At 46.4% G+C, this 14,040-nt stretch overlaps 1 protein-coding gene and 1 long non-coding RNA gene across 6 annotated transcripts in view; one reads left to right on the forward strand and one right to left on the reverse strand.

Moving 5' to 3' along the window:
* Positions 1-1,472, reverse strand: part of LOC105477657 (SLIT-ROBO Rho GTPase activating protein 3) — a 268,022-nt gene extending 266,550 nt beyond the window's left edge. For 4 of the 5 annotated variants that reach the window (XM_011734249.2, XM_011734248.2, XM_011734247.2 and 1 more), the window contains exon 1: positions 677-1,472. In XM_011734249.2, the coding sequence (XP_011732551.1) occupies positions 677-743 (67 nt within the window). In that variant the 5' untranslated portion in view covers positions 744-1,472. The remainder of the gene's footprint in view (positions 1-676) is intronic. The other variant, XM_011734250.3, reaches the window with a different exon arrangement.
* A 49-nt stretch (positions 1,473-1,521) lies between these two features.
* Positions 1,522-8,149, forward strand: LOC105477655 (uncharacterized). Its single transcript, XR_984869.2, has 3 exons — positions 1,522-1,605; positions 3,797-3,899; positions 7,832-8,149. It is a non-coding gene; the product is annotated as an uncharacterized lncRNA (long non-coding RNA).
* The last annotated feature ends 5,891 nt before the right edge of the window (positions 8,150-14,040 follow it).

A 14,040-nucleotide genomic window follows, 5' to 3' on the forward strand; every position in this document is an offset into this window, starting at 1 on the left:
ACACCAGGGCACAGAGTGATTGGGCTGCACACCGCGAGATAATACATTTTCTGCACCAAGCTCCCTCTTTATGCCTAAATGCCTGCATTAGTCTGGATCAATATGCCCCATAACAGTTAATCCATGGCAACCCAGGCCAGCCCAGAGACACCGACAAAGAAGTGCCGCCCAGGGATGCTGCCTCGCTATGCACATGCATGTGAATTCCAGCCCAGAGAAAGAGGCGGAGGCAAAACCACCACCACCAACAGAAACCAAAAAGGGGGAGGAAAAAAGAGCAGATGGTAAAAAATATACCCCAATATTAAAGGGCTTTTACCGTGGCAGGGAAGGGGTGGAGGTAATGACTATCAAAATGGCCTTAGAGTGACATGTCACCGCCAAGATGATGGAGTATCGGCGACACTCCTAAAGTCAGGCATAGGATCCTCTCACACACCTGCAATGCAGAGACTGCTGCCCATTCCATAATCCACACTCCCAGCCCCAGCGCTATCTGCAGTTGAAACCAGTCCGGACTTGTGCGGCTGCCACTGTTCCTCCTCACAAAAAGATTATTGATGCATAACATTTCATAATGGCAGAAAGGAAAACGGGGGGCCGTGGGGGGTGGGAACCAGAATAAGAGAAAAACAAAAGGGGAGGAGAAGGAAAACTCTCCCAGCCCGCATCTCACCTTTTATTTGGGCTTCATATTCAGCAATGATCTCTTTGTCTTTCTTGAACTTAGTTTGAGATGACATCTTCCGACGTGGCCAAAGGAACTGACAGGCTGTTTGATTTATTTCTCCTTTTCTTTTCGAGTCCTCTCTCAAGCCCTGGTAATCACACAGCTCTGGTCGATTTCACAGGTTTAGGGACTAATCTCTTTCACTTGGCTGCAGAGCAGGGAGAAAAATCCTTCTCCGTCTGGGAGGAAAAATCTCTTTACTTGCCGAGAAATGGCTCTAGTAGCTTGCTCTGGTCAGCTCCTCTTGCAAAAGAAGAATCACCCTAGGAGCACAGTAACCTGCCCCAGATTTTCAAAGATTTTTCTTCCAAAAATAATAATAACAACCAAGAGCACTCATACACACATGCACACATACACACACTCACGCGTGCACAGGCACACTCACCGGGACACGCACACAGTTGTGCTGTGCACACAGGCATACACACACACCCTCACACGCACACACACTCGCTGGATCACTCACACACACACATCCACGAGAGGCGCGGCGCCTCCTCGGTCCTGCAGCCAGCCCCGGGCTCGCTTTTGAAGGCTCTGCTAAGTCGATGGTCAGGTTGCCAAAGGGCCGGTCATCTCGCATCCTCCCTCCCTTTGGTGCCTCTGGTCTGATGTCCAGTGAGGATCAAAGCCAGGAGAACGAGATGGAAGTTTTCCTGCTGCAAGGCTTAAGCTCCGATGAACCCAAGGCTGGACTGCTCACCCTGCAGGGCTGGCTGAGCTCTCCCCCACTGCTCACGTCACTAGACTCCGCCTCCCGGATTTTATAACAACTGACACATTGTAGCCTACAGGAGAGCAGAACTCACTGCAAGCAAAAAGGGGAAGAAACGCTCACAAAAGGGAAGGCAGCAGGAAAAATAATCGGGTTGGTAAGTCTTGAGAGGCTTCTGCAAACTCCAAACATTAGCACTTGGGTTAGGGATTTTTCTTCCAAAAACTTAAGATCCTCCCTTTTTTTGCATTGTGCAATTTAATTCAATTTCTGGAATCAACAGCTATATGATGGTTTGTCACTCTGCTGGGAGAGTCTAGCAGAGGGCCTGACCCATGTAGGAAAAAGCATCAATATTTGTTGAGCAGTTACTTGGTGGCAGAGACAACGCCAGGAGTTAAAGGCATGCAGCTTAGCAAAGCCATGCAGAGCAGGCACACTGGAGGCAGAACAGCTGGGCCGCTGGCTTGTGGGGCTCTGGGCAAATTCATAAGTCAGACTGAGCCTCAGTTTCCTGGACAGTAAAATCAGATCTCTTTGGAGGCTTTGTTATTCATTCTTTCAACAGATATTTGCTGAATGCTTACTATAGGTCTAGCACCATTCTGGGTACAGCAATGATCAGAACTGGCACACACAAAAATCCCTGACCTTCTGAAGCTCCCAGGGCTCCACATCACACAACTCCAGGAGTTTCCACCATTCATGCTAATATTCTTAGTAAAAAGCACCGCTGGAGTAGAATGCATTGTGAATGGTGCCCCCTGGAGTTGTACGAGGCAAGAGGCCCTGGGAGAGGAAGACCAAAAATAAGCATAATAAGTATATTATATAATATCATACAAAATGTAAAGGACTATGGGAAAAAAATATTGCAGGTTAAGGGACATCAGGAATGAGAGGAGCTCTTGAAAAGATCAAAGAAGAATGCAAAGCTAAGCTTAGCACACTGTCTAGTGCATAGTAAGCACTCAGTAAACAGTAGCAATTGTTATTACCCTTTTATATCCCCCAACAACCCAACAACAAAGGTATAAGCACCACCCTTTCACAGACAAAGGAGCAGAGGCTTGGATATGGGAAGTGACTTACCCAAGGTCACCAGCCTTCCAACTCAGGCTAAAAGTCTCCTGCATCCTACAAGGGGGACCAAACCCATTTCATGTGGACTTAAGGTAGAATAAGATTCATTCTGTAAAAATTGAATCAAGCACTTAAGAGTCGCTGACCACTGGAATTTCATATGCTAAGATTGTCACTAACATGTATTGGCCCCTGAGTGTCCCCTGAGATAAATGTTCCCAAATTTCTCAAAATAGGTATAGTCTTCCATTTGCTTTTATCTGAGTATATAATCAATGATTTGGTTTGGGCTCAGAAATGAATAGGTTATCCATGTTAGTCCATCGAGGCTTCCTGGAGGACTTCACTGGGTGTCCCTAGGCAGCTTCATTGGGTGTCCCTAGGCAGGCATGGCAAGGGGAGTGAGGCGGGGCAGGATGTTCTCCTGGAGCACGCAGCGTGAGCTGGGGCCCACAGGTGGCAAAGCACAAGACCTGCTTGGAGCAACCACAGGGAGAAGTCCAACTGGTGAATCACGGGGCTTATTATAGCCTCGTGCCTGGAGGCAGGAGGTCACCAAGTTCAGAAATAGATGCCACTGGCCCGCAGCCCTTGCCGTCACCCCACTGCTTCACACTTCCTCTGGACATGTTCAGGCCCTTTGCTATCCTCTTCTAACTAGTTCAAACCTGCAAAAAACCCACGTCACCTGAGAAAGATAGGCACAGAGAATAACATCCCTGCTGCAAGCCTAGATTCTTCAAGAAAAATGAGAGTTAAAACCATACGCCTTGGAGTGTGACAGACTGGATTCTCTCCTGGCTTTGCCACAAGCCTTGAGCTCATGAGAACTTGAGCAAGTGGCTCAACCTACTTGTGTGCCCACTGGTGGCAGGAACTCAGTAAATGTCAGCTATTTTCACCATTATTAAAATTTAAAATCCACAAATAGTTCTAGGAGACCCATGTGTAGGGTTCTGAGCCACGGAAATGTCACAGAAATGTCACAAAAAGCCACATAAAACTGAGGCCCAAGATGGTGCAGCACTCTGAGGTGACACCTGACAGAGGCTGGGGTTTGGAGGAAGTCAGATGGTGGTTTACCGTGTGGCTTTACTATGCACCAGCTGTGTGGGGGGCTCATGGAGGAATACACCTTCTCTGAGTCTTGGTTTCCTCATCTGTCATAGGATAGTGATCCACCCATGGCACACGATCCAACATGATCATGGATTTAAAGTGCCTGGCATAGAGCAGAAGTCTCACGGACACAATTTCTTTTTTAGGGCTGTTGAAATGTGGTCCTCAATGTTGGAGGTGGGATCTGGTGGGCTAGTGTTTGGATCATGCGGATGGATCCCTCAGGAATGGCTTGGTGCCCACCCCACGGTAATGGGTTCACAAGAGATCTGGTTGTTGAAAAGTCTGAGACCTCGTTCCTCTTCCTTGCTCCCTCTCTCACCATGTGGTATGCCTGCACCTTCCACCATGATTGGAAGCTTCCTGAAGCCTCACCAGAAGCCAAGCAGATGCTGGTGTTATATTGGTATAGCCTGCAGAACCATGAGCCTAATAAAACTCTTTTTTTTTTTTCTCAAGATGGGGTCTCACCATGTTGGTCAGGCTAGTCTCAAGCAATTCTCCCACCTCAGCCTCCCGAAGTGCTGGGATTGCAGAGTGAGCCACCACACCCAACCAAATAAAACTTTTTTCTTTAATTACCCAGCCCCAGGTATTCCTTTACCGCAATGCAAAATGGACTAAATCAGGGCCCAGCCAAGCTGAACCTAGAACTATAGCTTGGGCTCTATAGATACCCAGATTGGAAAAAGGAAGAGAGGAAAAAAAAGAGGAAAAGATCGGTGTCCCCTGAAAATCCATCACCACACACAATGAACCCACATCATCTGGAATCGTCTATCTCCAAGAAGACGTGGGTGTGACCTGGGCAGGCCCCAAGCACCAGGTGCTCACCCTTCCAGTCCTCCCCACAGCTCACCCCAGCCCTCCTGCCCTCCTGTGACTACTCCTCTGCGAAGCCGCTTTTTTCTTGCTGTCTGAGAACCAACTGCTATTCCCAATGTTTACTCTTCACGTAGTAGTAACAGAAACCAAATTTGTCCCCAAATAAATGTGGTAGGTGTGAGGGGAGGGCCTCTACCATGTGATTTGATCTATGCCACCCACTAAGGACAGAGGAGCCCCTGGAAGTGTTTATTCCATTTCCTTGGGGGTCACCTCCTGAATTCTTTTAGATATTCCTGAATGATACTGATAGCTAGGATGTATCAAGTTCTCTCTCCACACAAGCACAGGGCCAAGCACTCTATGTAGATTTTATCACTGATTTTTTTGCTACAGCCCCATGAGTCCAGTGTTGTAAATCATCCTTGTTTTCAAGTTGGGTAAACAGAGGCCCAGAGCAGTGAAGCAAGTTGCCCAAGATCATAAAGCTAGCCAGTAACTTAATTGCACTGAAGCCCAGGTCTGACTCATAGCAGAGCCCAAGGACTTAAACAGTGCACGATTCTATCCCGGAGGAATCAGCATAGGAATAATTGCTATCAAGGAATAACCTGTTTTTTTCATTCCCTATAATTACATTGTTTCAATACAGAGTTCAACATAAAGTTTTCCATTTAAAAAAAGAATTTGGGGTTAAAAATATAAGGAAAACATGTCACAAGTGACCACTGGTGAGGCATAAATTACAATCACAGCTGAACAATGCAAAACTCACTGAACTGGTTTCTTTTCCTGGTAGAAAGAAAAAAGGCTTCATCTGAAGAAAAAGTGGCCAGAATAGTTTTTGGTTTAAGGTACTTTTATTTTTCTGGTCAAATATGAACACCTCCCCCTTGCCGAGATGACTAATTTTGTGACATTCTCCACATTGCTACCAGCGAATGCCTCCTCGGGCAGCTCAGTGAAGAATTCTGCCCTTCAAGCCCCGCTCTGCAAAATGAAAGCAACAAGCAGAACTCAGCTAGTTGATGCCAGATTTTAATAGAATTAATAGTGATGACGACAACATGCCTAGTGTGTGTATATTGCTTTATATTTTGTGAGGCTCTTTCATATCATTTGTCGTTTGTGGTCCTCACGATAACCCTGGGAGGGGACAGAATGGCAAGTAGGGCTGTTTTCAATCCCTGTTTCATTGCTAAGGAAATACATGGATAAGCAGAGGTTTTGATGGTACAGTTGTTTTATAACCTCAAGTGTAAGGATGACCTTTCCAACTGTGTCACAAAACCCATTCGCTGGAAAAGCTGACAAATTCAACTACAGAACAATACTTACAAAATTCTGCTTGACAAAAGCAAAGTCAAAGACCAATGGCAAGCTGAGAAACAATAGTTGCAAGACCTATCATAGGCCAAGGAATAATTTTTCTAATATCAATTCAAACAAATACTCATACGTGAATATTCACAGGAGCCCAATTCACAACAACCAAAAGATAGACACAACCCAAATGTCCATCAGTGATCAGTGGATGAATGGATAAACAAAACATGGTATATCCATATGCTGGAATATTACTCAGCCATAAAGAGAAGTGAAGTACCGATACATGCTACAGTATGGAGGAACCTTAAAAATATTATGCTAAGTTAAAGAAATACACAGATTGTATGAGTCTATTTATATGAAATACCCAGAACAGATATATCCATAGAAAATTCCATCTCTATGGTCACAGAAGAGTGGTTGCCAGGGGCTAGAAAGAGAGATGACAGGCAGTAGCTGCCTAATACGAAGTACCAAGTTTATTTGGTGATCATTAAAATGTTTTGGGACTGGGAGAGTGGCTCACACCTGTAATCCCAGTACTTTGTGGAGCAAAGGCAGGAGGATCACTTGAGCTCAGGAGTTCGAGACCAATCTAGGAATCACAGAGAGACCTCTTCGCTACAAAAAAACAAAAATTAGCCAAGCATGGTGGTCCATGCTTGCGGTCCCAGCTAGTTGGGAGGCTGAGGTGGGAGAATGACTTGAGCCCAAGAGGTGGAGGGTGCAGTGAGCTGTGACAGCAGTTGCGCCACTGCACTCCAGCCTGGGCAACAGAGCAAGGCTCTGAAAAAAGAAAGAAAGAAAGAGAGAGGAAAAGGAAGGAAGGAAGGAAGGAAGGAAGGAAGGAAGGAAGGAAGGAAGGAAGGAAGGAAGGAAGGTGGGAGAGAGAAAGGAAAGAAAGAAAGGAAAAGAAAGAGAGAGAAAGAAAGAAAGAAAAGAGAGAGAGAGAAGGAAAGAAGGAAAGAGAGAAAGAAAGAAAAAGAGAAAGAAAGAAGGAAGGAAGGAAGAGAAAAGAAAGGAAGAGAAAGAAGGAAGGAAGGAAAGAAAGAAGAAAGAAAGAAGGAGGGAGGAAGGAAAAAAGAAAGAGAGAAAGAGAAAGAAAGAAAGGAAGGAAGGGAGAGAGAGACAAAGAAAGGGAAAGAAAGGAAGGAAGGAAGGAAAGAAAGAAAGAAAGAAAGGTAGGTAGGTTTTGGAACTAGACAGAGGTGACAGTTGTACAACATTGTGAATGGACTAAATGCCACTGAATTGTACACTTTAAAATGGGAAACTTTATGTTATGTGAATTTGACCTCAACAAAAAATAACTACTAAAAGAAAAGAAAGTTTCTACAAATCTATGAGAATAATGCCAACAACCCAGTAGAAAAATCAGTTAAAGATATAAACAGCAGCTCACAGAAAGGGGAATACACATGAAATGTTAGCCCACCTCACTCACAATGAACATAAGTCAGGCATGACTGGAAACACGGGCTCTAACAATGCCCACAGGACACTGTGTCTTCCTCCCACTCTCCATTCTGCCTCTGTATGGTGGCAGGCTCTCCCTGTAAGATGGCAAAGATGGCCCCCAAAACCCCCAAGCTTACATTCTCACAGGTTGGCAATCCTGGCAAGGAAGGCAAAGCCTCTCCCAGAAGTTCCAGCAAAAGTTTTGGAATGGTCAACTGGCCCCTGCTGGGGCCCCAGCTATTCCTGAACCAATCGCTGGAGCCAGGCATGTTCTGCTTGGCCAGGCCTGGAGCGTGGGCTTGCCCTGGCATTTTGGGATGGGGTCAGTCCCAAACAATCCGGCCCTAAGAGGTGAGCCCCAGGAGCTCTCAAAGGAGGATCAGGGTGCTATTCCAGGAGGAGGAGGCTGGGCAAAGTCAACATGCGTCTGCTACAAAAACAATGTGGAAAAGAAGGAAGATGGAGTAATAACAACTTGAAATTATCCAGCTTTGATGCTTATCTTGTCATTTAGTATCATGATCCTCACACAGTCCTTTGAGATAGGTTATATTTTTCCCATTTTACAGATGAGGAAATGAAGGCACAGGGAGGCTGAATGACTTTTCCAGCATCCCATGGCTCACAACAAATGGGAGAGCTGGGCAAGAAATCAAGACACCTGACCCTGCATCTGGTGTTTGTTCTCTCATCCACCCAGGTACCAGGCTCTACCGAGAGCACACAGGAACCTCATAGGCCTCACACATGCTCTGCTCATCAGTCCCCACTTCCTTAGGAAAGGATGGGAAATCAGTCTCTTGGCCATCAGGACCTGTCACTGAGCTGCTAGGCAATGCTGCAGAGGTCCTCTGGCTTTCCAAGAACATTCCCATTACTCAGCCCACCTGTCCCCATGTGCATCCAAGGACTGAACAGCTTCAGTGACAGCAATTCACAGCTGAGCCCCAGATTCTAATTCTGCAAGAACAGAAGGAAAGACTTCAAACACCCAAGCCCTTGACTACATTGCTAGCAAAGTTTGCTCATTTCCAATGATGACAGGGAAGGCTTTAAATGTCTCCCACTGTGGAGGAGACCTCTGGCTCTGCAACTGCCTGGGAGAGTCTAGGTCCCTGATGGAAAGTTAGCTGGCCCTGTGGACATGCACCTAAACCACATCTTAAAATCTAGCTTAAAGCTTACACTTTGAGAAGCAGAGTAACAAGAACAGATTCTAGAGCTGATATTTGCAGGATGGCTTCCACCGGGTTTAAGGGAACATTTGTTCCTCTGATGAGACCTTAATCTGATGCACATTTCCAGCCATTCACTCCCCATCCCTCATCCACTCCTCCCCAGGGGAGAAAAAGTGACTTAGCTGATTGGTAAATTTGGGAGAGACTAAGTTCACACATTAATCTTCTTTTCAGCTCTGCCTGCATTCTGCCCCTGTGGAGGAGACCTCTGGTTTTTCAACTGCCTGAGAGAGTCTAAGTTGGTGATGGAGACTTAGCTGGCCTAGTGGACACATACCTAAACCATGTCCTGCAATCTAGCTTAAAGTTTACACTTTAAGAAACAGAATAACAAGAATAGATTCTAGAGCTGAGTTTAAAGCCTGGCTCCGGCCGGGCGCGGTGGCTCAAGCCTGTAATCCCAGCACTTTGGGAGGCCGAGATGGGCGGATCACAAGGTCAGGAGATCGAGACCATCCTGGCTAACATGGTGAAACCCCGTCTCTACTAAAAATACAAAAAACTAGCCGGGCGAGGTGGCGGGCGCCTGTAGTCCCAGCTACTTGGGAGGCTGAGGCAGGAGAATGGCGTAAACCCGGGAAGCGGAGCTTGCAGTGAGCTGAGATCCAGCCACTGCACTCCAGCCTGGGCGACAGAGCGAGACTCCGTCTCAAAAAAAAAAAAAAAAAAGCCTGGCTCCACCACCAATGAGCGGTGTGACCCTGGGCAAGTTGTTAGCTGGCACCCAGTAAGTGCCACATAAGCATCTGTTAAATACAAATCTCCATATGTCTACTTCCTTTATCTATTTCTCAGTTAGTTCAGAACGTAAATGGGAAAGAAAGGTGTTATATATTGCCCCTATGTAAGTCCAACACAAAAGAATTTACACCTTATTTTTTTAATTCTAAGGCATGGGATATGCAATGGATTGAATGCTTATGTCCCCCTAAAATTCATGGGTTGAAGTTCTTACTCTCGATGTGATGCTATTTGGAAATGGCTTTGTGGGAGGTAATTAGGGTTAAATAAGGTCATGAGGGTGGGGCCCTTATGATGGGATTAGTGCCCTTTGAAGGAAGACACCAAAGCAAGCTCTCTCTCTTTCTCTCTGCCCTATGAGGACACACTGAGAAGATGGTCATCTGAAAGCCAAGAAAAGAGACTGCACCAGAACCTGACCATGCTGGCACCCTAATCTCAGATTTCCACCCTCCAGAACTGTTAGAAAATACATTTCTGATTTTTAAGCCCCAAGTGTGTGGTATTTTATTATGGCACCCTGAGCTAACGCACTCAGGTTAGGAAGCCTAAAGAATGGTTGTTTGAAAATAATAATAACAATGTGAAAAAGAAGGGCATAGGAAAAGAAAGTGGTCTACCAAATGCTATGAATAGATGATTTTTACGAATTCATTTACTCGCTCATTAACAAAATATATCTTTTTTTTCTTTTTTTCTTTTTTTTTTTAAGACAGAATCTCACTCTGTCATCCAGGCTGGAGTACAGTGGCACGATCTCGGCTCACTGCAACCTCCACCTCCCAGGTTCAAGGAATTCTCCTGCCTCAGCCTCCCAAGTAGCTGGGATTACAGGCACCCACCACCACGCCTGGCTTATTTTTGTATTTTTAGTAGAGACGGGGTTTCACCATCTTGGTCAAGCTGGTCTCGAACTCGTGACCTTGTGATCCACCCGCCTTGGCCTCCCAAAGTGTTGGGATTATAGGCATGAGCCACTGTGCCCAGCCTGAACAAAATATATCTTAAGCACTTGGTATAGTCTAGGCATTGAGATACACACAATCATGAACTGGACAGAAATAGTCCCTACTGTTGCGAAGACCTCAGTTTAATGGAAGAGACTAGTAAACAGGCAATTGTAATTCAAAATGATGGAAAAGTATAGGGTCCCATGGGATGTCATGTAAGGGCACTTGACCTAGACTTGGAAACACAGAAGCGGTTTCTTGGAGGTGAAAATTTCTAAGCTGAGCTTAGAAACACAGAGTTGGAGAGAGCCCATCCAAGTAGGGGAGGGAAAGTATTCCTAGCTAAGGGAACTGCATGAGCCAACGGGACAATTGGTGTAGCTGGAGCAGAGTGCCAGGCGGAGAGTGGGAGAGGTGATGCTGGACAGTAACATGGGCTGAAGCGTGAGGAGCCTCCTAGGCTGTACTAAGAAGCTCGGAGTTTCATCTGTGTTCCCCCAGGAGTGCTGAAGGGAACTGACATCAGATTGGCCTTTGAGGAAGGCAACTCTAGTGGTAGAGTGGAAACCAGACTAGAACAGGCAAGAAAAGGAGCTAGAAAATATTTTGAGAGACAAAGGTGGGTTAGACAAGATGATGCCACATACCATCGTACTGAAAAGACTGTGCACTTTATAGACACTAGCTCTCTGTATACTCATATTGGTGGCACCACATACTAGGTGCTATCATTGCCCCCTGTATTTTCGGATGCAGAACTGAGCTACAACATGAATACTGCCTCCCTCTAGGGTTAGCTACTGCCTTTTCTCCGTGATCCCAAGGCCCCGTCTTCTCCCACCTGAACAGCTTTAGGAGCTCCCTACTGGTCCCTCTGTCTCTGCTCGTGCCTCCCTCCTATTTGCGATCAACCCTGGAACCAGAGTGAGCTTTTCACATGTGAATCAGATCATAACACTTTCCTGTGGGCAGTCCACGATGCCTTCCCTGCACTTAGAGTTGAATGCATGCTTCTCCCCATGAGGCCATGGGATTGCACATCCGCCTCGCTCCTGAGCCCATCTCATGCTTCTCTCCCTCTTGCTCCCTACTCCAGGCCATGCTTCACCTACTTATATTTCTGCAGTGCTCCCAGTACTTTCTATTCATTCAGATCCTCCCCGGGTCTTGGCTCCTGCGTTGCCTTCTCAGACAGGCCCACCCAGACCACCCTGTCCAAAAAACAACTCCAGCACATTTCACTGTTTCATTTTTTTCATAGGGCTACCACATTTGAAGTTATCTTATATACTTACTTTTGGTGGGGGGAGTGGGTAATTTTTTCTTTTTTTTTAGAGAGAAGGTCATGTCCTGTCACCCAGGCTGGAATGAAGTGACACGATCACGGCCTTCTGCAGCCTGGACCTCCTGGGCTCAAGCAATCCTCCCACTTCAGCCTCCCAAGTAGCTGGGACTACAGATCGTACTGAAACACCAGGTGTGACCTGAAACACCAGGTGCCCAGCTAATTTTTTTATTTTTTTGTAGAGATGGCGGTGGTCTCACTGTATTGCTCAGGCTGGCCTCAAATGCCTGGGCTCACGTGATCTTCCTGCCTCAGCCTCCAAAATGCTGGGATTACGGGCATGAGCCACCACGCCCAGCTACATATTTGTTTGTTCACTTAATGACTATTTCCAGACTCTCCACACCCCACCTCCACTAGACCAATGTATCTAAGAGAATATTCTGTATTGGTGAAAATTTTCTGTACCTGCACTGTCCAATACGATTGTCACTAGCCCCAGGTGGCCATTGAGCACTTAAAATGTGGCAAGTGTGACTGCAGAACTGAATTTTTAGGTTGGTTTCATTTAATGAGTTTAAATCTAAATAGCTGGAGGTCGGAGGTAGGGCTGGCAAGATGGCCAAACAGGAACAGCTCTGATCTGCAGCTCCCAGCAAGACTGAGAAGGTGGGTGACTTCTGCATTTCCAACTGAGGTACCCAGTTCGTCTCACTGGGACTGGTTAGACAGTGGGTGCAGCCCATAAAGGGCAAGCAGAGGCAGAGTAGGGCGTTGCCTTATCTGGGAAGCACAAGGGGTCAGGGAACCCCCTCCCCTAGCCAAGGGAAGTCATGAGTAACTGTGCCATGAGGGACAGTGCTATCCAGCCCAGATACTATGCTTTTCCCATGGTCTTCGCAACCCACAGTCCAGGAGATTCTCTTGGATGCCTACACCAGGGCCCTGGGATTCAAGCGTAAAACGGGGTGGCCATTTGGGCAGACACTGAGCTAGCAGCAGCAGATTTTTTTCATGCCCCAGTGGTGCCTGGAATGCCAGAGAGACAGAATCATTCACTCCGATGGAAAGGGGGCTGAAGACAGGGAGCCAAGTGGTCATGCTAAGTGGACTTCACCCCCATGGAGTTCAGCAAGCTAAGATTCACTGTCTTGAAATCAGTCTAAAGTCAACCTGTCATGCGATTGTCATTAGCCCCAGGTGGCCATTGAGCACTTAAAATGTGGCAAGTGTGACTGCAAAACTGAATTTTTAGGTTGGCTTGGTGTGGGGAGTGGCGTCCACCACTACAGAGGCTTGAGTAGGTGGTTTTCCCCTCATAGTGTAAACAAAGCCACTGGGAAGTTCAAACTAGGTGCAGAACCCACTGCAGCATGGCAACACCGCTGTAGCCAGACTGCCTCTCTAGATTCCTCCTCTCTGGGCAAGGCATCTCTGAAAGAAAGGCAGCAGCCCCAGTCAGGGGCATATAGATACAATTCCCATCTCCCTGGGACACAGCACCTGGGGGAAGGGGCAACTGTGGGAGCAGCTTCAACAGACTTAAACGTTCTTGCCTGCCAGCTCTGAAGTGAAGAAATCACAGAGAAATCTCTCTGAAGAGAGCAGAGGTTCTCCCAGCATAGTGCTTGAGCTCTGCTAAGGGACAGACTGCCTCTTCAAGTGGATCCCTGACCCCTGTGCCTCCTGATGGGGAGACACCTCCCCGCAGGGGTTAACAGACACCTTATATAGGAGAGCTCCAGCTGGCATCTGGCAGGTGCCCCTCTGGGACAAATCTTCCAGAGGAAGGAGCAGGCAGCAATCTTTGCTGTTCTGCACCTCCACTGGTGATACCCAGGCAAACAGGGTCTGGAATGGACCTCCAGCAGACCTGCAGAAAAGGGGCCTGTTAGAAGGAAAACTAACAAACAGAAAGCAATAGCATCATCAACAAAAAGGACACCCATGCAAAAACTCCACCCAAAGGTCACCAACATCAAAGACCAAAGGTAGATAAAGCCTTGAAGATGAGGAAAAACCAGAGCAAAAAGGTTGAAAATTCCAAAACCCAGAATGTCTCTTCTCCTCCAAAGGATTAAAACTCCTCACAAGCAAGGGAACAAAGCTGGATGGGAAATGAGTTTGACAAGTTGACAGAAGTAGACTTCAGAAGGTGGGTAATAACAAACTCCTCTGAGCTAAAGGCGCATGTTCTAACTAAATGCAAGGAAACTACGAACCTTGATAAAAGGTTACAGGAACTGCTAACTAGAATAACCAGTTTAGAAAAGAACATAAATAACCTGATGGAGCTGAAAAACACAGCACAAGAACTTCGTGAAGCATACACAAATATTAATAGCCAAATCAATCAAGTGGAAGAAAGGATATCAGACATTGAAGATGAACTTAATGAAATAAGCATGAAGATAAGATTAGAGAAAAAAGAATGAAAAGGAATGAATAAAGCCCCCAAGAAATATGAGACTATGTGAAAAGACCAAACCTACATTTGATTGGTGTACCTGAAAGTGACAGGGAGAATGGAACCAAGCTGGAAAACACACTTCAGGATATTATCC

This window comes from Macaca nemestrina, chromosome 2, assembly GCF_043159975.1.
Source record: "Macaca nemestrina isolate mMacNem1 chromosome 2, mMacNem.hap1, whole genome shotgun sequence".
In the NCBI taxonomy this organism is placed as follows: Eukaryota; Metazoa; Chordata; class Mammalia; order Primates; family Cercopithecidae; genus Macaca; species Macaca nemestrina.